This window comes from Brachionichthys hirsutus, unplaced genomic scaffold, assembly GCF_040956055.1.
Source record: "Brachionichthys hirsutus isolate HB-005 unplaced genomic scaffold, CSIRO-AGI_Bhir_v1 contig_466, whole genome shotgun sequence".
Lineage (NCBI taxonomy): Eukaryota > Metazoa > Chordata > Actinopteri > Lophiiformes > Brachionichthyidae > Brachionichthys > Brachionichthys hirsutus.
Genome location: NW_027180601.1, coordinates 39,516 through 65,054, shown reverse-complemented (window position 1 = coordinate 65,054; position 25,539 = coordinate 39,516). Strand labels below are relative to the sequence as shown.

At 43.1% G+C, this 25,539-nt stretch overlaps 1 protein-coding gene across 1 annotated transcript; it reads right to left on the bottom strand.

The window, feature by feature from the left end:
- Positions 1 to 1,118: 1,118 nt before the first annotated feature.
- On the bottom strand, positions 1,119 to 24,056 carry LOC137916125 (choline transporter-like protein 5-B). Its single transcript, XM_068759228.1, has 23 exons — positions 24,020 to 24,056; positions 13,410 to 13,458; positions 9,641 to 9,714; positions 8,874 to 8,958; positions 8,566 to 8,650; positions 8,309 to 8,422; positions 7,549 to 7,609; positions 7,337 to 7,460; positions 7,104 to 7,148; positions 5,994 to 6,077; positions 5,716 to 5,828; positions 5,218 to 5,349; positions 5,024 to 5,123; positions 4,853 to 4,945; positions 4,435 to 4,522; positions 3,997 to 4,259; positions 3,809 to 3,903; positions 3,601 to 3,704; positions 3,398 to 3,471; positions 3,190 to 3,260; positions 2,882 to 2,970; positions 2,613 to 2,697; positions 1,119 to 2,326 (listed from the first exon to the last, which is right to left on the bottom strand). Exons 1-23 carry the CDS (start codon positions 24,054 to 24,056, stop codon positions 2,211 to 2,213), a joined length of 2,181 nt encoding a protein of 726 aa, XP_068615329.1. The 3' UTR covers positions 1,119 to 2,210.
- Positions 24,057 to 25,539: the final 1,483 nt, after the last annotated feature.

Genomic DNA, 25,539 nt, shown 5'->3' with positions numbered 1-25,539 from the left:
AGACTTCAATTATCCCCAACATGGGGACATTTAAGCTGCATGTAATACGAACAACAAATGTTCTCGGTGAATGACACTCACACATGTCCATGTTAGCCTCAGATTAAAAAGCAAAGCAAGTTCAAATGGCTGAACATTCAGGTTGCTGATCTTTTTTCAGGTGAGAGCATGAAATCCTTTCACTCCTATATTCACAATAAACAATAAACTCCTACCCTGAACATTTGTAAGAGATTCTACCTATAAAACTGCAGCTGCAAGACACAATTAGACAACGTGCAGGAAAAAAAAGGCACTCTGAGAGTGAAACACTTTTAAACTGCGTGGCCGTTGTATTCTTGACAGTCAAATAGTAAAACAGTGAAGACAAAGTCGTGAATTTGTGTCTCAATATGAGACAATTTTTCGGTCAAATTGCTTGACCATTCATGGAAGAGTCAGCCCATCGGCGGAGGGTTCACGTCTCAGTCAGACAAAGCGTATCTGGGTGCGTTTGGCACCACCAGGTAGTGATAGCAGGTTACCAAAGCACAGCTCACTAAAACCCCAATAAAGAACTAAATCACTGGTTCATGTAGAAACTGGCTTTGGATGTAAACAGAGAAAAACATTTTAAAGAACTATTTACAGGAACTTAAACACTTATAATCAAGCTGTCTTCTGCAGTTGCCTTTGAGTACCAACTAATTATCAAGAACACTTATACATGATTAAAGCACAGAACATAATCACAGCTGCTCGCCAATTCTAGTGTGCGTTTCTAGCTTGAATACAGTTCTGTATTTTATATATACTTATTAAATGCTTGTACTGTGGATTAGTAAACGATTTGCTGTCTTTCTCCAGCCCCCCACCTTCTTTCCTCTATGTCCTGCTTCTGTTCTTGACGTTCTTCTTGCCCATTATCTTCCTCAGGTTGTGGTTCATGTAGAAGGGCCGATCAGGCGAGCCGTCGTTCACTTCCAGGTCCCGCACTAGGAGGCAAGAGATCATAGTGCAGACTGAGCTCACAGCTGAATCATGTCACAGCCTACACAGTTAAACCGGGATGTTTATGGTCATCTTTTCTCCACAGGCAAAGTATTTTCAAAATGCACAGGACAATACATAAACCATGTATGTTTATTAAAAAAAAAAAAAGATTGACATTTTTCATTATATTTCATCGATAAAAAAAAAATCTCCTGTACAACAAGAACAATGAATCACCTCCACACAGATGCGTGTATTATACTCGGTATTAAAACAGCACTACATCTGAGCCACCCGATAAAAAAAGGTACCAAAAATGGCTTTGACATCCTTTTAAAAACTTTATCACAAGAAGTTCCTGGTGTTCGGTCAAAACCACAGAATAAAAGGAACTATTTCCCCACAACTAGGCACATAAACTAGTGGCTGCATACAGAGGTTTCCTTAAACTGTCGGGATCTGTTCATATTCTAAGTCTTGACCTCCCCACAAATGTCTCTGTCTGGTTCACAGTACCTCCATGATAATAACTGAGACTATTGTGACCTTTTTCTATATAAAATAAGAGGAACCTGTTTTACTTAAGTGCAGAATCAAACACCATTTTGGATCTATGTGTTTGTAGTAATAATGTGGCTTAAAGCAACCTATAAAAACAATGGTAAACATTAACAGCCAGCAAAAATAATCATGCTTGATAGAAGAAATAGATCACGGTTCTTGTTCCATATGTGAAAGTGCATGCACTTTTACAATAGCAGAACGACGTGCGACAAGAAGGGTGCACCACAAGGGTGCGCCACAGTCCATCAAATCTGTACAAGTTAAGGTCCTCATGTTTATTTGGGTAGAAATGCTCATGTTTCATTGATCTCAGCCCGTGCATCTGTCCTGCGAGTGGACGCGTACCGTCTCGGTAAGGCAGAGGTCAGCAGAGAACACAGAAAAGAAAAACAAAGAATAAAAGCGTGGCAGAAAAAAAGGCAAGTATCTGAGTTGGCTCAAGACAGGAAGTAAACAGATGTCTTTTTCTCGTCCCTCGTGCCTTTTCTGTGAGGAACTGAAGTACAAGCAAGTCTTTTCAGGTTCCTAGTTTTCTCTGTACCAGGCTGGGATGCATCCAGTGTTGAATTTTAGCCCTAGAGGAATCACTCTCATACGGCCAGAGCCTCCACACATACAGAAGATATGGAGAAGTGACTGAGAGTCAGCAGTTCATTAGCATAACCACGTATCACTCAGGAGGCAGCACATAATTTAGCACCCTCCTGTCCTTTGCGCAGGATCTTGTGCAGACCAGGAGACATGTAGTAGGGCCTGGAGGGAGACCCATCGTTCCTCTCCAGGTCTTCACCTGAGACCGTGACCCCAGAAGAGGAGAGGAGGCGCAGGAGGAGCAGACAGTGCACAGAGAGAGCGGCAGCAAGGAGGAGAAAAGAAAGCAAAGACTTATTAGAGACAAACTATTATTCACAGGAATTAAAGCGCTGCATGAGCAGGAATCCATTTTATCAAGAGGAAAAGGGTTAGATCCAACCAATGGCATGCTATTTGACCTTTGACCTTTAACCAACAAGGACCCAGCGCGTGCATTGACATTCTCACACTGTGTAATGTATTGAAAAGCAGAGCATACTTACAAAAGCACAGGAACAGTGTGTCCACACACATGGCATAGACGTTAAAGAAGCCATGTGCAATCATGTAAGAGCCAAATATCACCGTCTGAAAGAATCAGCAGGTTTCAAACATCAAATCGGATCAGAAAGCACAGCCGCCTGGTCGTCGTAGAAATCAGCAGAGCAAAACTAGCAGCATTAAAAGTCCTCTGTGAGAGTCCAAATCAGAAGAGAGACACAGACAAACCGCAAGGAACGCGATTCAGGCTCGCTGTAGTTTCATTCCTTACCACGAGGGGGACCCAGAAGTAATTCAGGGACGGCACCTCCTCTTGAATGACTGGTATCTTATGTGTGAAGACGAAAAATGCAAGAACACCTGGAAAATATATATATATATATAAAAAAAACTGTGAAAAACAATGAGAGGTAAAGAAATGAGGACTACAGCACTGGAGATAAATCACAAGGACATTTCGTGGACATTGCGGCGGACACGTTTAACCCTCATGCCGTCAGAAACACTGTAAACAGGTGGAGATCTGCAACATTTTTAAAGATAAGTTTCACTTCACAAACTGTGAGAAATTAAACTCACCAACACTTCCTGAAATAAGCAGCTTCCCCAGGAAGAGCAGAAAGTCAGTCACCTTGTCCAGGACGGCCACCCTAAAGGGAAGAGAGTGAAAGCCAAGTGTGTCAATCAGCAGAAGGAGAAGGCAAAGGGATCAACGGATTCGCTGACTCAGATTTCCAGACGCTGATCACGTTTAGGCGAATCCATCCGACATTATTAAAATTCTCACCGAATAGCATTCCTCATCAAGAGGAAGAAAGCATCTTTGGAAGAGGTGCAGAAGTTCCTCCCATAGATGGCGATCTGTTGGTGAGTGAACGCAGCGCTTTTAGAGAGGAATCAGGAATCAAGCCAAACAAACTAAGAACTGAACTGCTGCCAGATTACAACGTTAATCTAAACAATCAGGACACAAGTTGCTTCTTAACTCACCATAATGTATGCATTCCTGTTCATAAACCTGATGAAGCATTCCAGGCACCAGAAGCAGCACTTGAGGCAGCAGACCAGGAATCGAGCGCATGCGTTTTGAGAACCTTGGAACACATCAATTTATGATCAACATCTCAACTGGAGAACTAAACTAAATCGAGCAAAATAGGAAAAAAAGCTGTTTTGCTCTTTTGGCGTTCCAGCTTACCTTTCACGTTGCGGCTAAGGTACTCCAAGACAATTCGGACCATCTGCACCACAGCGAGGATCAGGGAGCCAAAGGCGAGAGAACCAGTGTGGTAACTGTAAAGAGCAAGGAGAACAGCTTTTAAACATCTGTATGGACATCCAAGTCAATGCTCAATAGATCTTCAATACCCCGTTGCAGCTCTTTACCGTATAGCTCTGCTGAAAGAGGAGTACAGCGGGCAGGCGGGGATGTCGTTTGGCTTCTTCAGAGCCCAGTAGTACGACGCGAAGGCCCCAGCCAGGGTGCACTGGCCCAGCGCAATGACAAAGTTGACCAGCCAGAGGAACACAAACAGGTTGCACAGATGGAGGACCAGGATATAGCGGTGGTACACACTCTCCCCACCGTAGAAGGCAAACATGCACTGTGATCCAGGGCAGACTTTGGTGATATTGGTCTGACTGAAGGTCTGAAATAAAGCAAAAGAGTTCCTCACAATCAGTCTTTGTTGTATGAATCCTGAAGATGTTCACATAAAATGACACAAAGCAGGAAAAGCAGGTCAGGCTTAAGCAACCTCTGTTGGGTATTAAAGCGTCAGCTGTCAGTACGAACTCGACTGATGTTAAAATCCTGAGACTGACCTTTGGACTGCATGTGAGGCTGGCATACATGCACTTCTCATCAGAAGGAGTGACCTTGTAGACCGCATTGCCAGATGATGCTAGAAAGCTGAAGGTAACTATTAAGGACAATACAAAGGAACAAAGGGAAGTTTCACTGGTTGTTTAGTAATTAAAAATATTGGTTTTGTTTGAGTGCTTAGCTATCTGCTATCGAGTTGCATCTCAGACATGCAGGGATTACAATTCTAGGGCTAAGACAGAAAATCAGCTTGTTCCGGATTCCATAAAACAACAAGTGAAAGATGCACGCTTCTTTTTCAGTAAAATAAATCGACGACAGTTTGTTTTCCTCCAGTAAATCCTCCACAGAATGCATGACAGAAGCATCATTCTTGTACTTGTACTGGATAAATCAGTTCATCAGTGTGAAGGATACACTGCTGTGATGGCCCAGTAAGCAATGCAAATGGCCAGAAGGAAAAAGGTGATGATAGGGTAGAAGAGAGTGGACATGATGTAGCTGATAGCCCTGAAAACCAGAAAGACCAAATAGCTTTTACACACATTTCAGTTTTTAATGAGGCAACCGCTTTTTATCCACTCCTACCTGCTTCCTTCCTTCAGTAATGCAATAGCAATACGCAGCCTCGTCCTCAAGAATATTAGAACAATCACAACAATTGTCTCAATCACGCACAGTGTGATCACTGCAAAAAACAACACAGAGCTAGTTCAAGTTTTAGTGAAGAAATCATTTCTGACAAAACAAAAAAAAACATGTGGTAGAGGACGATAATGTACTGAAGATGAGCCAGGTCTGGCTGAGCTTCAGGTAAATGCTGAAGTCCGTGTGGAAGCCGATGTCAGAGATGGTGATGTTAGCGCCCGGCTTCCCGCTCAGAGTGCTGTACTCCCAGTAACAGTGCCAGATACCTGAAAGACGCAGACCGTGAATGAAAGCCAGGACAGGATTGAACAAAACCTTTAGCTGGGAAGCCAAATGTCAACGTAGGAAACTAGACAACAAACAAGTAGATCCAAGAAAACGCAGACGTGTTGAAATCGGTGACCCCATGACCTCTGTCATTGCAGGGTGACATAAAATACGTTCAATGTGTCTGACAATGTAAAATAAATATGCCAATTGAAAACAACGCTGAGGAGCAGATCTTTAGCACCTCGGCAAAGCACATCTGGATAGCTCATACCCTGTTACATACGGCCATACGTGTGAACGCACATACAGATTGTCCAACAGGCAAGTTGAGCTACTGTCCAGACTCCAGAGCGTGTGCTCACCGTAGCCGACGGCAGCAATGACAGCAAAGATGACGAACCACAGGAGCACATCAGCAGTGTAGCGAAGCACCAAGATAAAGAGCAGACTAACCACCATAGTCATCACCAGACCCCTGCAACGACAGAAACACATGCATGCTGGGAACTGGCTCACTGTTGAAAGGCTAATAGGAGACTGTAAAAGTTTGTTTTCACCAAAGGGCAGGAGAAGGTTCTCAGCTCAAACGCCACACTTCATAGAGATGCGCAACGTGAAAAGAACCAGAGGCCGTTCTTACATGAGGATCCAGTCCCAGGAATTTGCATAGTCCTCAAAGATCTTCATGCCAACTTCTTTGGCATTCAGCAGATTGGCGATGCCTCTGTGATGGAGTGACAAGATGAGATGGTACAAAGTGAGAGAGAGAGAGAGAGAGAGCGATAAGAGGTGGCAGTAGTTAGTACAGGACACTGATAGGGGCTGAGGTTTGTTTGTTTTAGTACTTTACTGAAGCTCCTCGAAAACATTTTGACACTAGATCTTTAATGTTGCCATGCTGAAGCAAACACGGATCCAGTTTCAAAATGGTTTTTGACGTTTTTAAGATTATTTACCAGATTACGAGGGTCTGGAAGAACAGATTTTAGTTTCAAATAGTCAGTAAACAAGTATCAGTTAGTGAAGCACCGTTGGTCAATGGTTCCTTCAGGATGCTGGTCATTTTTTGCTGCGCAAAATGTGATACAAACCTGCATTTACATCAGCGTAAACACAGCATCTGCATCAAGAATGGAAACCCAACGACCACCAGGGAGCAGCACAACACCGTCGAAGGTGCATTACTTAACGTCGCCCACAGAGGAGCCGATGGCTCAAAGTTTTGAAGCCGATACATGAAAATAATTGTATTAACGTGTCTTAATTCCTGTCCTAGCCGTCGGAGGGATGCAGGTACAGGGTCGTCACGATGACGATTTTGAGAGTTAGTCTGTGCAAAGGCACCGCTACAGCGGAGGCAAGTTAAAAAGCTGAAACAAATCATCGGAGACCTTTCCACTCCTTGCTGAATGGAGGCCATTCGGCTACAGAGAAGAGAAGTGAAGCACGTTATAGTTTAATTCATTCATAAACAAGTGGATCGCAGTGCACAGAATCATGTATGTATAATAACTTCAGCTGACTGGTTCAAATGCACGATTTCCATGTTCACGTTTCACCTTTGCTATCACAGCCCATCAACACGATGTTAGGGCTGCGATAGGATCATAAGCTCGCGTGTGCTGCTGAAGTTCTGCTCATGAACTTATGAGTATGCAGAATTATCATGCAATAAACATGCAAATAATTGAATGTGGCTGAACACATTCCGGGGCATCAGTGACATCGGGGTCAGGCCCACCGGTCCTACCCTGGAACGTTTGTCCAGAACTCTCTGGCTGCTGTGTTGGCATTCCTATTGACAGTTTAAAAGTTTGGAAACACTTGAACACTTTACCTACAAGGCAGATAATAAATGTATGATCTTTTATCTAAAGCAAGAACACCAGTTCTCAGTCTAATCCTTGTCATATTCCTTCTTGAATATCTCATCTGGCTGCAAAACAAGGATAGAAGCCGACGTTGAAGAGAAGCAGATCTTACTTGGCAGCATCTTTGAGGTCCGCGACACTCCTCTCATTATTGTGGCCGTCTTTGAAGAGCGTCTGATTGGCTACAGTTAAAATTCCATTTCTTGTATTGAAATCGGGGAAGCACCGCTGAAGGACTGAAACGTTTTACAGGGTTTATTTCTCTCTCAGTAAATTGGGCAACAAATAACGAGCTTGTGTTTTAAATTCTTGAGACACACTTACAAGGTCTGCTTGGCACAATCATAGAAGGACAGTCTTCATCTTGAATGACTTCTAAAACTGACTGCAAAGAAGACGATTGAAATAATTGGAGAAAAAACAAAATTCAACAGGGAGTTCCCTGTTTGCTATTTGTGTGACAAAACAGGGGTTTTCAATTTAATGCAACTGTATTTTGCATGGTTATAAATACACTGTTTGCATCATTCAGTTCACAGAGAACAAAATAATGATCCTTACATATCCTACACAATTTGTGCTCAAACTAATAAAATCACAGAGATCTGATCTCACCACGTTTTAATGTACAGTGGTTTTAGAATTGATATTATTACTATAATTATTCCCAAACAACACCAAGAACTCAAATTCCGTGTGTTGACTTGGAAAGGGGCTAAACAGTGTGACAGAGCTGTTAGGCGCTCCCACACGCCACCTCAGGTACACTCCACCATGCCCACGTCACTGTCACGGATCCACCCCCAGCCTACAGAGCAGGGCTGCGATGTGATCCGTGTGCTGCTGGCTCACCGGTGCCTGTTTCAAATGGGCTCTTCATTAGAACGACTGGTGGAAACTGGGGGATGCATTTTCAAAAGCTATTCCCTGCATGATTTACTTTGGTTTTGTGAAAAACATTTGATTAAAATGTGTGTCGACAACAAAGGAAAAAGGTTCTAAACTATCAACAATTAGGACAAAGAGATTGAAATACATTTTTATCGAGTTTGCAAAATGGCAAGAGACCTATAACTCCTCTCACCTTACTGCCAATCCCGAAGCCTGGTTTGCAGAATTGCTTGTAATATTCCCAGTTTTTGGTATTCCATGCATCCAAAAGAGTTGCAAATCTGTCAGGGCACTTGGAGACACAGAGCTGCAGGAAGCAAGACATCATGTTAATGAGAACGCCCATCAATCTTGCATAATCAAGCGTGGAGGAGAGGTTTGAGATGAACGGTGTAAGAAGCGATGGAAAAATGTGCAGCTATATAGAGGGGGCATGACTCAGCCTCTTACCTGGGTTGTAGGGCACTGGAGGTTAATTAAAACTGTCGGATTGGCACATTTCAACATGTTGAAGTAGAATAATATGGCTTTGTTTCTGTGGAGAGAAACGGGACACCGAGGAGGGTCTCGTTAGAGAGGAGGGCAGGGTATTCAGTCCCTTTAACGTATTGAGCAATACAACACGGTGAAATGATAACTGCATTTGATCCTTTTCTATCTGTATCTGGAAAAAGCACTATTTGTATTATGTATAAGAAATTTGTGAACTTAATTTTTTCAGTGCACGACAATACTCAAACTTATATCCTTGTACTTACGCATTATGGGTGTTCTGGTGGCCACAGAACTGGCCATGGCTGTCAGTTGGATAGACAACCTTCCTAGGGTCACCATGGATCCAGGCTGCAAACGTCACAGGAGGTTTTTGAGAGAAAAAGAAAAGCACAATTACTATAACGAAAGTCAGAGAAAATGCAAAACTGCTTTGAATCGTTTTTCATAAAGGCTCATTGTCAGAACGAAATAAAGGAAAAAAAATAATAAAGCCAAATAAAAAATCAAATGGGGAACTTTGGAGGAAGAGCCAAATTAAAAACAAGAGCCGACAGAGAGACATCGCGATTCACAAGATTGCAGGGCCCTTAATCACCCAGACAACGTTAAATAATTGGCTTCAAGAAAGTCTGAATGAAAGACAGACACAAGGAATCACTGGCCGCGCGTCAAGAACTCAAAACAGCTTCACTAATGATGACTGGAGTCAAGCTGTGTTTTGTGATGCAATTTTCAATCATTAAAATAATAGCCCGTTTAAGCCCCACAACAACGTAAACAGGCATCATGAAACTGAAAACACAAAAAAACAAAACTGCTGTGTATCCTGGTCTGATTTGATTATTGTATTCTACTTCTACTTGTTTTGTAAAGTGCAGGAGGAATGAGCAATTCACACGTTTGGACCATGACGACAGCAGGAAATGTCACCGCTGTTCTGCATCATCTGCATCCGTGGACTTGTGACTGAAATTGATTATCGTCGTGAAATTGAGGTGTGATGTAATCTCCAACAATGCGTGGAACTCACCGATGGTACCCAGAGCAATGTAGCCGAGGATGGTGACGATGAAAATAACACAGCAAACGACATCAGTGCAGCTCCTGAGGGGGGGAATGAGAGAAAAATGAGTGACGAGGGGAATGTGTCTCATATCAAGGACAAAGAAATGTGTTTCGCTCGTTTAACAGTTTCATGTTTGGCAGGGAAATGAGTTTGAGCTCTATATCTGGGTTCTACCAGGCATGACAAAGTGTCATCTGTGTTCTACTGACGCTCCAAAGAGACCCTGAATCATCTCCCTCCAGAGTGAAGCGTCCCACGGTCCAGAGGCAGCTATTTGAAGACCGTGTCTCACTCCACAGTGCTTTCAGTCGACTATATTCAAGAGCTTCTCTCTCTCTGAGATTCGTCTGTCTCCCATAACGAGCCTTCCTCTTCTCCCCCCCCCCCCCCCCCTCCTTTCCCAGCACGGAATAAAGCCAAGCTCTATCCACCAAGCCTTGTGGAAACATATGCCGGACGTATGTAGCCTCCCCCTCCCCCCCAAGACCAGTCACTACACAAACTCTTGTCTCTTTGAGGTGCTTTTTACCCGTCTCCTCTTTCATCCAAAGGCGCAAGGCCATTTTAGGAGGCCCAATCTCAGAGGGAGAGAGAGTGAGGCAGTGTTTCCCTCTGTTGCTCTCTGAAGAGCAGATTGTCCTGGTTCTGTATCCGGTGTTGTTGGATGGTTCTATACCGACGCTGCTGCGTGTGCACTCTGCTCGTCAGCCTCCAAATACTGATGATCCAGCACAAATGAGAGCGCAGAGGTACAAAGAAGACAGCTGAGGACAAATACCGCTCCCTTTTACATCACAATGGAAGCAAGACACAAACAAAACCAATGCAACTCGATGTCATGTCTCGTGTTTCAACATGCACTGCAATTATCCGGCACTCTTTGCATTTGTAACTCCAGTTAAGGTCTATTTTTTGATAACTGTAGTAAAGTATGCAATCTATGTTAACAGGCTGCCGGGGGGGGGGGGGGTTGATTTGCTGAATTGAGCAATACTGAGGACTGAGAGTTTCTTTTGTCCCGGCCAGGCCGCTCATTCTGTCCGTTTCTCATTTCAGAATCAAACGACTCCATTATCGCCACTGTTATCTGAATTACACCAAGAATGTACACTCATAAAAATGGACTTTGTCTGTTGCTGAATTAAGTCGGTACACTTGTGAAAAAATGTACTTCATATATCTGCGTTGGCTTGAAGAGCAGCGGTAACTTAAACTGAAAGTTCGTTCGGGTCATATTGATCAATTCCAAGGTGATCAGATAATGTGGTAACTGTCTGATAACATTTTATTGATTGCACATAAGTGAGTTCTTTTTTTTTTTTTTATTAATAATGTTATTCAATTATATTTTACACAAAGTCTTAGTTGTGTGAAAATGGTTGACATAAATGTTCCAGTAGATCCAATGCAGATCTCAGAAAGTTCAAAACATGAAATCATCACTCAGCCTGTGCAGCCCATGTAGCAATAATTAACCCTCAGATCACATGCAGCATGCCATCAAGTAAATGTTCAGCCAAAATCGGTGCTATTGGATTGACAACAGATTGAAAGAACGCTTTACCGCTGTCGAAAGCGAGGCTTGGGGACTATAACAACTTGAGAGGAACCTTTTCAGAATGCGCAGCAATTATTTTCTGAAGATAAGAGGCAAGCGTAGCTCTGACCGGTGACAGCCACTTCTACCCTGACGTTGAATATACGAGGAGCAGGAATAAAGCCTGCCGCACAAGCTGCAAAGCTGATGCAGATATTGTGCATATTATTAAACATAGCGAGACAATGGAGGACAATTTAAATTCATCAGACAAAGAATAAAGGGAAGCGGTGTCGGCGTTGCCATGTGACGGCTACATTCCCTGCCGCTGAAAGCCCCCACATCCTCTGATAGATAAGTTAACTATCACTCAGCCACACATCAGAGGTGATTAAATATGGGGGGGGGGGCTCAGAACATAAAGCGAACCTCCACAGTAATGTAATGTCCCAACGCCCTCCTATTGACAAGACTGCATTATTAAGATAAAGTGCAAACACAGCACCACAGCGCTCAGTGCTACAGCACAAAGTCACCTTTGAAGCTTAGGTGAGTGCTGAAGGGAAGCTGAAAACAATTCATCTCAGCAAAAGCATGCCGCGCTGACTGCAAGTCGTATCCAGAAATATAATCAAACAACAATCTACATGGACGACGTGGCCTCACTCCCAAAATCCAGACCCCCTCTAACGTGCACATTTCGCTCTGCTCGTGTTCAGCGCCGGCAGGCAGAGCGGCTCTAAAAGGCCAAGAGAAATCAGGACAGGAAGCTACGTCAGAGCAACATTTAACTGTTGTGCAAGTTACGTTAGGGCTGATATTGAGCAGGAGCCAAGGTGACACAGAATGCATGGGTGCCAGTGTGTTGTGAATCAGTTTGTCCAGCTAATCTATAGCAAGGATTTTATGCGAGTGCAAATTGTGGACGTAAAATAAATAAAAGTTGCATTAAATCAAAGACCGATCGATCGACACAATCATTGTAGCTCCAGATCTGAAAAGGATCAAATAAACGTGTCACTTGACTGGGGATGTTTGATGGCACATGGTGCAAAGTTAATGTGGCCCAAACCTTAAAGCCACAGAAGAAATTATAACATTACAAAAGTGTCGTGGAGTTGTGGCTCATCTGTGTATACTCAGCTCTGATAATGCAGATGCATTGTTTAATGCTGGAGCGCTGGGGCCACTTCTGTCTGGGCTTTAGGCGACTGCTCAATAATAGCAGATGCAGCTCCTTCAAAGCATTGAGCATGCATGAAACCACGATGACCCCAAAGTTAGTTCTCTCACAGTTGTCATTAAGAAAAGCCTCTGAGCTAGAGAAACATCAAAGCCCTCCACGTCCTTGGTGCCTTCGCCCAGCTGCAGCAGAGGAACGGGCCGGAGAGCGCCGAATGAAGAGACACAGGAGGACTGAATCGCGCCGGCACAGCAGCCTGCCAAGCTCACGGCAAACATAAAAGAGACGAGGGCCTGCATTGCATCAGAAAAAGAATAAATAATTGAGAAAAGCTCGTGAAACACACCCTGGAGAATGCTTTGCTTATTATTTCAATATTCAGCTCTTCGCTGTGCTCAAGAAAAGGAGGCAGACCCAAAATGTAGACTCCATTTTATCATTTGAAACAACAGCGCTTACCACTGCGCCACCGTGATATTTGATAAATCAGATCCAATATATAGTACTGTGGCTTTCATGAGCTTCTGTCGTTAGCAGACTGCCGTGAAGTGCTGCCGGGCTACCAGTTGAACCTCACTGAAGGTTGATGTGAGGACTGCATCAGCTTTGGGTGCGTCTGTCTAGTTAACAGTAATAGCGTGTGTCATTGCACTAACTCCAGCCACCAGCTCGACTTATTGCTATTGATCTGTGCGGCGGAGTGGAGTGAGCCGCCAGCCTCGCTCTTCATTAACGTAGCATGACAAATGATCAATCTATCAGAGCGCCGGACGGGGATGTGTGCCAATGGAATTATACGAATTGGAACAATCAATACGAAAGCAGAACCATCGTTATTGTTATTGTTCTGTTGGTATTTACATACAAGTCTGTGCATTTAGATTTATTGACATTTTAATGAAGTGATTTTGTTGCCCGTCATTCTCAGCAATGACCAAACATTTTTCAACACTATGAATTATTGAGCATTACAAGTTTCTCCATTATTAGCGATATGGTAAGATGGTTTTTACCTGTTGTGAACAGGCCCTCTGAAGTTTGGGTCAAACTTGCGTGGTTCACCTAAAAGAAAAGGAGAGTAAGATTATCTGAGACTTGAGGATAGTTTAATCTTAATGGAACAATAATTAAATTCACTGACAAAGTACAAATACAGAAGACATAAGAACTATATATATATATATGCAAGTGCGAGATACACACTGTTATAGGAAACACTTAATTCGTACTGATATGGATATATCGGTAGAAGGATGCTGAGGATGGAACTGCCAGGGAACAGGGCTAGAGGTCGACCCAGGAGGAGATACATGGACGTAGTGAGGGAGGACATGAGAGAGGCTGGTGTTGGGGAGGACGATGCAAAGGACAGGGTGAAGTGGAGGAGGCTGGTTTGCTCACAGGACAATCCAAAAGTACAGTAATGTACTGATATGGATAGACCATAACCACTATCACATGGGACCAGCCTGACATAACGTTTGTCCAAGTTCAGACAGCAAAATGAAAATAACTGAGAAAAACATGTCCGAGCTGCAGAGCTTTAGGGCTCTATAAAGCATTTAACGGCAACGTGTCCTTCAGTTTTAGAGGATATATTCTGTCTCAGTTTTTTACCTAGCACACTTTATGTCCTCCTGCACATAACGTGCTGCTGTTTCGGATTTACAGTTCATTCCTCTGACCAACGGCTCTCTGACATTCATGCTGTAATCATGTATTATGCTTCGGCTGTGCAGCTGTTCCCTGTTTTACCTCTCTTCCTGAAGCTTCTACTATTTTTTAACCCTCTTGTTCTTTTAATTACGCCTGCATACACCACATCTCACATCGAAATGACTCTCTCCTTCTCACCACACCAGTTTCTTCTCATTTTAGTGCATTATTCCCTCCAGGTCTTTTCCTGCGTCAGGCTCTTATCAGGGAGGTTCATGCCTCCCTTCTCGGTGTGGGAACTACAAACTCATTGTTGTTTTTGCCTCTCACTATTTGCACCTGTACAAACCCCTCACAAGTTATCCTCCTCATTGTCAGTCAGATAAACGTGCTCCAAGCACACTGGCTCTTTGAAACAATGTTAACCTTGTAGAGGTGCTAATAACGTCATAAAAGAGACTCGTTGTTGTCCACTCTCATTTTTTCCCCCTAATTTCCTTGACAGTGTTAAGAGTGTTGTCCACGTATTGGAAAGTCTGTGGTTTGAGTCCCAGTCCTCCCAGTCTGCATGCAGATGCATCTTCAACGTAACCTGCTCCCAGGTGTAATAAATGCTGTCCACTGCTCGTCAAGGAAGAGTCAACTGCAGAGAGGAATTTGCCCTTTCCAGAGATCAATAAGACGTGTGCAAAAGAATCAGGAATACTCTCAGGTTGGTCCCTAAGCACTCCCCACCACCAGGAAAACTAAGTGTGTTGTGTTCCTATTATTAATCATCACTTATGGACTAGAATATCTCCAAGCAGCTGTGGCGGACTTCAGGGCAGTAGGTGTCGACCTAAACTACAAAGCAGAATTACATACCGGCTCTGAATGTAATAACAAGTCCTGAATTTAACAAGCACAAAGCCCTTTTTAGTTTTAGCAGCAAATCCAACGCTACAACAGCCAAATTCAACAGCTAATTTATCCTGATTAAAATGACTGGTGTGCCGGATTTATCGTATGCCTCCTTCCCATAGCGCTCTACAATCATCCATTAAAAAACACATTTAAATGACCGACTGTTGCTCTGGGCGATATAATCTGTCATTAAAATGAGCATGGCCAGTGTAGTTAATTTTGAAATGGCTCCACACACACACACACACACACACACACAACTCTTCATTATGACGCCGTTCAGCTGATAATGGTATAAAAAGTCTGGATATGTGAACATCCATGGTATACATGAGCCAAATATGTTCAGGTTCATTCATGATATTCTTGCATTAATGTTTGTATTACCCCCCCCCCCGGCAATCGTCGAGTAATTAGTCCATAAAATTCAGAAAGGTTGGAACATTAAATCACACCAAACCCCCTTAGAGACTAAACATAAAGACACACTACAGGGCGTATATAACATTTTATTATTTTGGCTTATAAATAAACTTTCACTCAACAGACTACAAAAAGGCAGCAGTGTCATGCATCTACTGACAACGCCGGTTATCTACGTGCCTTTAGAACAAAACTGTGGTGACTTTTCTGTATCGGTTCATAAAGATCATCACTTGACTGAAGGGCTGTAAATAACCAAGTAGTGCTGAATAATTCCTATTAACTATCGCCTGGAAACGGCTGCATCTGTCAAAGGTCATAGTCGCTACCAATTGAGCTCGAAGCAACGTGAGCTGCCACCCAGTAACAGATTTGATAAGTGGCTCCTTTTCCCTTTTGTCCTTGCTTTTTAAATCTCTTGCTTTGCTGCCCATCTGTTTGGCTGCCACTGAAAGTCCCTCGCAGAAGTGCCGGCTGTCAGCCAAACAGCTGATTCCTCTTTGAAGTCCAGCAGGACACTTGAATATATAAATATTTCTGACTCAATATGTGTTTTTTTTTTTTTTTATGATGATGATGAATAAACATTTATCTTTATACGCTACATAAATGTTCATGAATGGATTATAGAGCTCAAGAAAACGTGGGTGGATCGTCATCTGGATTCAGGATTTATGTTTATTACAAGATTTAGTTTGGGTTTGACATACAATGCTTATACAAATAAATAACAGAGTAACAGATTATATGCTACATATTTATAACAAAGCTCAAATTGTAGTTAAAACTGTGCTGATTATGTGTGCTGCAAAATTTAAGGTACACCATCTTATAAATATCAAACTAATGGCAACAGTGTCATTACAAATTCTAAATGCCCGAGAAGTTGTTTACAATCAGATCAGGCAAACACAGCTGTGGTGGTGGTGGTGGGGGGGCTCAGATACTCCATACATATCTGAGCATGAGTTGTGTTACGGGTCTAAAAATGGAAGATGTTCTGGGGTAAGTGTGTGAACTCGTCATCCTCAGCTGAGGACACAGCGTCACCGTACCAGGTGCTCGCTTCAGGAACTCACACAGCACTGAATAAGAGAGAATGTTAATAATGAAGGTAAATCGCACCAGAACTAGATCGTTCACTATCACAGGAATATTCATGACTTGATAAGCCATTATGATCCCAGCTGACTGGGACACCTGAACTATAGCAGCTCCACACCATTTCGCTTTAAAAGTAACAACAGTGAGAAAATTATTATTTTGTTGCGTCTTATTAAGTTGCCTCCAATTGGGTTTTAACATCTGACATGACCAGCAGGCTGCATCATATTAACTCTCATTAGCACTCATTGGAGGTGCTAGACAGCAATATGCTAGGTCATAGGTTCAAATCGTCTCGGGTTATGTGCATTTCAAAACAAAAAACACACACACACAGGATTCCACAGCGTTAGAGTTACTGAGCTAAAAGCAGGTTTCTCCATATGGCGAGTGTGAACCGAATCACGCTGGGATCAGGGAGAGCCGGCGGTGTGACGACAGCAGAACGTGAGTAAATCCAGTCGGAGGACCAGCGGGCAGCGAGCCTCCCACCAGTTTATCACAAAATTAGGACAGATCACGGTCCGAAATACAGCAATTATAAATAAAAAATGCAATAAAATACGGCGGGAGAAACTTGAAAACAAACGAGCAATCATGCTGTGCACAATAAACTCAAATGTTCCGGGGGAGGTGGCGCAGCATGTGCTTATTCAGCTGAGCTAAATTTAATTTTACCTGCTGTTCCTACTAAATAACACCTCCAGAAATACCCCCAGGCTGTTGCAGCTAAAGCATTTTTCAATGAAGGGTTAAAAGAGAGAGGTGAAAATCTTCAGCGATGACTGGACTAAAACAGACGCTGCACAAGATGCCGGCTGCTGGGACTGCGCTGCAGCCTGCCAGTGCAGGAGAAGAGGCTGGCGGACTGGATGCGAGCTGCTGGCTGTGGTCGAGCTGAATGACGGGTCTGTAGTCAACAACGTTTGGGAAAAGGCTGGCAGGCAGGTTACACTAGGAAAGCTGCAGAGGCACTGCTAGCTCCGCTTTCGGCGACTCTCTGCATTGACATCGTGCTGGATAATACCAGTGTGTCCTGCTGGGACTGGAAGATTTAGGCGTAATACAACAATCATGGTGGTAATCACAGGCTCTGAGGAATGAGATGAGGAATTACACACAAACCCTTTGGTGGTAATCTTTGAGCTCCAATCCAGTTTTCATAGAATAGATGAACCTCACATCATGAGTCTGTGGCCGCTTAACTAATTGTGTTAAAATAATGAAACATTGTAAAATAAAATGACTGCACAGCTCATTTTGAAGTCCGTAACAGTTGAGAATGAACGTCGCCGCTTGACCTGGGCTGCAGAATAAACACACGTAAACACGTTTATTCTGTCATTGGAGTAATTTCGGCATTAAAATAATCACTGGCAAATGCATTTTTTGTCAGTCTGGGGAAAGAAAAATAATTGAAAAAATTATTTCTGATGAGTCATTCTCATTGAGCCAGTTTAGAATAAACAGAAAGGACAAAGGCTGAATAATAATCCTGGATGACGCACAGCATTTCAGTGCAAGTGCCGTTAGACCATTAGAGTTAAATTCTAAAGTGGGGCTGATGAAGAAACATTCACAAAACTGCAGTATGGTGGTCCACAGCAGTATAATTATTATTTGGCTTCCTGCTCAAATGTTCCTGCAAAAACCTGTAAAATATAAAAAACGTTAGGAATTATAAGGGTTTTCATCAAACCCTTAAGCCTAAGTCTTTCTGGTTTTCTCAGGTACCCTGCATTCCTCTGCTTGTCACCATAAACACATGCAGTATGCAGAGACAGACCCCAGTGTACAAGACTCCACAGTCCAACACAGGCCTCTTTCATACAGAGGTCCGGCAAACAGCACCACGCCACAGGTCTGGGTTGGGTCAGACGGGACATTAAGAGGGAACTTACTTTTCTATTTATTTCCACTGCCAAAAACATTTCCAAGACCTGAAGAGAACGGCGCATTGTAAGTTGGGCTTAGAACAAGCTTTCAAGAATAACAGTGGAAAATAGAAATGATAAAAACATTCTGCTTTGTGATGTTCAGTAGAGTTGGTGCATTATGCAATTCGGAACGCTGAGCTGCGTTCATTCATATTTGATGAGCGCGTTGGCTTCTGCCAATCCGCGGAGGGAAGTAGCATCGCTGACACGGCTTTGGTCTCTGTGTTTCCCTACTGGGGTGGTTTTTAAAAATTAGCAGTGCTCAGGTTTCTGCTGCAACATTAGCTTGGGGTGCGCGGCACACTGACAACGAGGCTGGCGTGGATCGCTGCTGGAAAGACAAATGGGAGACTGGGACATGTTCATGGGACGTCTGGCAGAGATTCACTGTCAAGGGTTCACGGATGAATAACATTAAAACAGACTGAGAGGAACTGAGATGGATGGGGGGGGTAACTGGCAAGGCCTAACTTGACTTTGTATGCTACAAACACACACACAGTTAATTGACATTCTCGTAAACAGGATACCTGAAAGTTCAGTTTTGAAATAATGAAAAATAAAATCCCCAAATCATCCAGAGGCTCGTCTACAGTACAAGTCAGATGTTCATATCGAGCTCTGAGAGAAAATAATGATCATTTGTTAAGTGTTGCTCAGCCTCCACTGAGACAAAGCCCACTCGCAAAACAAGCCCGAAACAACAAAACTCATCTCTTCAAAGAGCAACTGTTGTCTGTGAAAAGTTTAGTCAAAATATATGAAAGTGTTTTTGAGTTACGCTCTGGAAATGAAATGAAATCCTTCCTCAGTTAGCAGAAGGGGGTGGGGGGGTAATAATGAAAGTAGTGAACGGCCACAAATGGGTCTCATTCTTCGTAACATCAATGCGGTGAGTAAATACATGCAGCCCCCCCCCTCAAGCACCATAGCTCCGCTTTACTCTGCCTGTCTTCTACCCCCCTTCTGTATTCAAAGGCATCTTTTGTGCCTTGTTTTTATTTTCCCTCTCTAGAGAAAAACACAAACATTCAAAGTGCTGCTGTCCTCACTGAGACAAGTCAACAAGATCCAGATCGCTGCTTTAGGAGAGTCCCGCCGGATCCTCCAAACTGTTAGCAGAAGGGTGAGGCCTGAGAACTCTGAATATTTTAACATGTAATCTACTGGATTAAGAGGGACAGTGAAGGTTAGCTGTTCTGGAGATAAGGTCAGAGAGACCAGACTTGGATGGTTTGGACATGTCCAGAGGAGAGACGGGGACTAGATCGGTGTAGAGGGATGCTGAGGATGGAACTGCCAGGGAACAGGACTAGAGGTCGACCCTGGAGGAGATACATGGACGTAGTGAGGGAGGACATGAGAGTGGCTGGTGTTGGGGAGGACGATGCAAAGGACAGGGTGAAGTGGTGAACGCTAATTTGCTGTGCCCCTCAAGGACAGGGAAGAGTGGGATCCGGGTTGGGGATTTAACCCACAATGGGGGGATTTATCAGAGTGTCAACTGCTGACAGCCAGTCAGGAGCAGCGTTGAGGCTCGGCCTTTGTGACCTCGGTCACTTCGGCGGGAGCCTCCAGGCATGTCAGCGTTCCTGTGAAACAAGACTCACTCCTGCCAAAGACACGGCAAAGCATCGCAAGATGTCTCACAACTATATATATATATATAACGTTTCTCCTTTGTCACATACTGTAAGGTTTATAAAAAGGTGAAAAACCAACAAAGAAAAAGGCAAAACTTGCCTCAGAAACAGCTCTGTCAGTCAGCTGTTTCAGAAATCATGACAAATGTCACTTCTCCTTCTGGCCACAAACCAACAGCAAACAACTACATGCGCACTTCAGAAATTGCCTTGCTGCCATCCAGACATGGCTGCAGCCTCGTTGCAGCTAAATGCCCCGTTTTAACCGACGAGACCAAATAACCATCCAGCGCTTGAGAATCTCTGAAATTATTTACCGACTCGCCCCAACCATTAGCGTGAATAATATACTTTCAGCATCCAGGAAGACACGGCTAGCGCTCGTCTATGAAAAGACATTCAACATTAGCAAGAAGAACAACATCACTTTGGTAAGGCCAATGAACAGGAATGCCATGAAGACGAATAAAAAAAAATGTGTCGGGACATTGCTGAGTCAGCATCGCTCTTCATTTAAGGTGAGTGTTTGCAGAGGACAGCGATGCTTAAAAAGGCATCACAAAATCAGCCGCTGGAGCGACGCTGACTGCAGCTTCACGGGAGGAATCTGAGAACGTCTGCGTCGAAAGCGCTCAGCTTTCTGTCGACACTCTGCATTGACTCCGGGTAAAAATGCAGCCTTTAGGGAAGCAAGCTGCTCATCCGAGGAATTTGTTCATTAACAGTGTGCCTGACTCAGCACTTTATGTGGTGAATGGAACTCATACCTAAATTGTTACTTACCCAACCTGCACCAGAATGATTAAGACTTTCATTTTGTTTTTTTCTGACTGACTGAACATTTCCGCTCTACAGTATCAGCCCAATGAACACGTTATGTAATACACTAGCCACAAGTACACTGGAGATGGACTGATTATCCAGTGCTGATGCTGAATGTGAACTTCAGCACTGGACAGCGCCCATATGTAGCCGGCTACATATGGAGCTGTCCAGTGGTGAGTAAAATCCTATTTCTTCATTATACTGTATTCTCTGGACAGGAGCATCTCAGTCGCAAAAAACAACTATCAACATCCACAATGATGCACATTCGTTGAATCCCAATATTATAATGACTCGTGATGCTACTCTTAGGGCCGATGTAACACTGTGAAGCTGACTTGGACTCTGACAGGTTCTGATGGCGAGCTGCTTGTCAGTGGCAAGCCGTGAGAATGGGCTACAACTGACAGGGTGTGGTTGCGATTGACAGAGTGCTGCGGTCATGAGATCTGTGGGACACGCAGGGTCAGCATGTTCACAAAGAACTGGAAAGCATAGAAGCCTTTCACATCAAGGGCAGGTTTTAAAAAAATGCCTGTGCCACTCTAAATTTATGGAAGTGCTGCATCAAGCCCGAGTTGAAGCTTCGTTAACCGTCATCTCAACCAGAGACTGATAACCCACATTCATAAAAGATAATCATCCAGAGTCTCCTGACAAGCAGAACTGTGAGATGAAAAGGAGGTTAATAATACACGTATGAAGTCTGCATCATAGTGAGAGTTGGACTGAGTGGCACATTGGTATGTTTTAGGTGTACCTCTGGCTATACTGGTGAACATGATATAACGGATCAATAGAAATATAATTGTTATAACTTATATAATATAAGGCCCACGCCTCTGCCAATGTGTGAACCGCTGCAAAATAGCTTCCAGGCTATGCACTCAGGTCATGTTTCACTCTGATGAGCCTCAAAGCAAATTAAAACATGTATCATGATTTTCCGTAAGGATGAACGCAGATCTATTTCCATAGGAACCATCTCAGCTAAATGTTGGAGGCAGTGCCGGGTCTCGACCCCTTTCTGTCGCCTGTTTAACCAAAAGACATTACCCACCACCAAATATATGTTTAATGGTGGTGGAACATCATGTCTGTGTCTCTATATTTTCAGTTTCATCATCTAATAATAATAATAATAACGTTATTTATATTATAATAATCAGTAGTAGCAATAGTAGTGCGATATTGGAAAATTGCTTAATTTTAAGAAACTTTCCTAAGCCCAAGAGCCACTGCAACATAAAATTTGATCCAAATCCAGTGACACACACACACACACACACACACACACACACACATTTTCACCAGCTGATGTAGGAAATCAGATGAAATTGCATTTCATTTTCTGCGGAGCGTAATTCTTTTCGTTTAGCTCAATTCTTCCACGGAGGTGGTGTGTTTTTGTTTTGTTTTTTGTGCACTGTGCTTGTATTTCTGTCTGTGAGCACTGTTACCAAAGAAGTAATGAATGGATGGAAAGGTATGGCCCAAGAAACAAATATTATAATATACATTTGATTTTTGGAGTGAACATTCACAGAATATCTGAAACGCAATCTAGTATGGTTTGGATCCCAGTACTATCCCTAATTTACTGATGCAAGATGTTTAAATTTATAGAATTTGCTCCTGTGGGATAACTAATAATAATAATGATCCCACAGACTTGTAACTAAAATCAAGCAGTAACTAAAACTGGACCGAGTGGGTTAGGTGTTTGACATATCTTCAAAAGCTACCGAGCCAAATCCTGAAGAAAAGCACCATTAGTGAAATAAGGATTCTATTTTTTTTAGTAGGCCTCAAAGTGATAATGACTTTCATGTGATTCCTGGGGTAGTTTTGAACGATCAAGAATTGATGTTATGATGGACAAACTATCGCGGGACTGTTGCTGCCAGGAGCAAAGAAATAATGATGGAGGTTTATGTTCTCCGAGTGCCGCCTGGATAAGAAATGTTTTATTGAAAGAAGCATGAGACGCCCTGGATCGTCCGACCTCACTTTCAATGGCAAGCAGGCTTCCGTGATATTCCCCTGTAGCCTTACTGTACGTATCTAACAAGAGGCAACGTATTCTCGCTCTTCAATGATGAGAACGGAAGGTTACTAAATATAGAAAGGAATATTTTTAGCTGTTGAAGTCTCACGACTGACATCAAACCTAGAAAAGACACCAGTACGACGAGGAAACACGGTGAACAATCTGAGAGAGGAGGATTCTGCTTCTGTGATAAACAACATGATTCACAGGGTAATCTGGTGGACAAAAATAAAGCCGCTCGAATATATCTACGATCAAGAGAATAAAAATAAATCCTTTGTTATCAGAACTGCTCCACAGTAGCTGCACCTCCCGGACGACAGGTGTTATAATGCTGTTATTACCCTCAAAGAAGACAAGGAGGAAAGTCTTCTCACAGTTTCTAAAAGCAAATAAACACTACAAGGAAAAAAATGATTTATATTTTGTCTTAATGTTGAGTAAAAATAAATATGAACAAGAAGAAAGCAACCTGATGGCATCATCATCATCATCAGGAATATTACATTATGTAAACATCTGTAAAAGCAAGCAACTTCATAGAATTTCAGAGTCGCCTTAATCGATAATGTTGATAATTGCAGCTCTAAAGAAGATAATATTACATTCTGTTGTCAACAGTAAAAAAAACCAAAAAAAAAAACCTCTGCGTCTGAGAATTAGAATGTTTGATGTGAGAACAAAGAAAGACGGGAACAAGTGAATGTGGAAAGTGTCGACAGGACAGAGAGCAGCCTTCTATTGTGAGGACTTTAAACGTTCCAGGGGACAAGTCCCACAATAGGAGACCGAAAGGAACGTTACATCACCGGGGGGGGGGGGGGGGCACAGACTCCAAGAGGCGCTGGGCTGCTTAATCCGCTGCGGAAACTAAACGTAGAAAACGTTTCTCCTGCGTATTTGACGCAATTAAATAGTTAACATTCGCAACTCGCTATCTGTCGTCCTGCGTAAATCACAGCAGCAGCAGGGAAAGCGCCGCTCCAGACTGGCTGCATCCCGCAACGCTCCACGGAGGACGGGGGGGGGGGGGGAACAAAACATCTCGGCGTTTTACGCAACAAAAGACGAGCCGGACTCACCGTAGTAAGAGGACGGGACGTCCGTCTGTCTCGCCATGGCACTCAACAGGACAGATGCAGCGCCGTCGTCTTGAGTTTGGAGCCCGCATATGAGAGACGGAGGTGAACCGCAATTATTCGAGTGGGTTTCTAGTGGGTCCCCTCGAGAAATAAACACGGACAACCTGGGACCTGGTCTCCGGGTTCCTGGAGGATGCTTCGTCCACGCAGCTGAGCGTCAGTCGTGTTTACAGCGCGACGTCATGGATCCAACATGGATTTAAAGGCGACGCGCGCCATTGTTCGGGGGGGGGGGGGGGGGGGGCACAGAGGAGCAATGTTCCCTCTAATTTTTCATGCGTCTGAGAAAACACACAAACTCCCCGAGCAGTCCCCTTGGACAACACCGTAATAATACATTTTATTCTAAACGCACACGCAACGTAATTATCGCTGCGCGTATTTACGCACGAGCGCGCCTTAGAGGGAACGTTGCAGAGGAGTCCGGTGGAGAAGCACTGACCTCAGCTGGACATTCTGTGACATTGCAGGTTTACCTCGTGCACAAGACGCGCGAATATTTTCCACTTCTGCAGGTTAATTCGTTTAAACTGGGTGGAAGTCATGCTTTAATCTCATTACTTTACTTCATTTATTTATTTGAGAGGCACCACGTGCGATATCAATATTTTTGTGCTTCACACAACAGTTGGGTTATTTCAATTTCTCTTGCAGGTTACAATTTAGGCATATTCTAAACAGCATTAATCATTTAAAGTAAACCCTTTGCATCTATTTAATACACTTGGCCTGTCGGGATTTTGAGACTTCTACATCATAATTTTGATATTTTTCCCCCCCCAGAAAATATGGATGCATGCAATCAGACAAATGCATCTGGAATCTCCATCACTCTCAGGTTTACAAATCCAGCTGTTTGTCTTTTTTTAGAGTATGTCTGATTTTCTGAAGTATATGTCTAAAGAAAATATACATACATATAATAACTACAAATACTCAATCACCTCTTTGAAGTAAAAGTATTAAGTTGTAGAAAACAAAAGACTTTTGGGGCTTTTCCATATCTGCATCCAGACACAGCCACACTCTGATTAAGAGTTATGGATTTCATCTACAGTTATTGGGGAACCCAAGAGCTGCAGGGTGAGATTTCATTACTGGTGAAGGAAGAAGCATCTTTATTTTGTGATAGCTGCTGCCAAAGGGATTTATACTGGATGTTACCTCAAGAATAACTGCACATTGCCTGATCCCTTTTTAATGACAAGACTAGCATCAATATTTCATGCATTTAATATTACATTGGATTAGAAATGGGATTACATAACGACATCTTCAAAGTCTCTCTTATTGCTCTGTTGTTCAAAGAAATGAGAGTGTGGTGTGTGTTGCCAAAGGGTGGTCATTAAAAAGGGATTGAATTTGCCTGGGATAGATCAAACGTTGATACGGCAGGATTATAGCGGGTCGAATGAGATCACTTTGCTGCCAAATACAGCACAGTAGAATACAGCAATAGC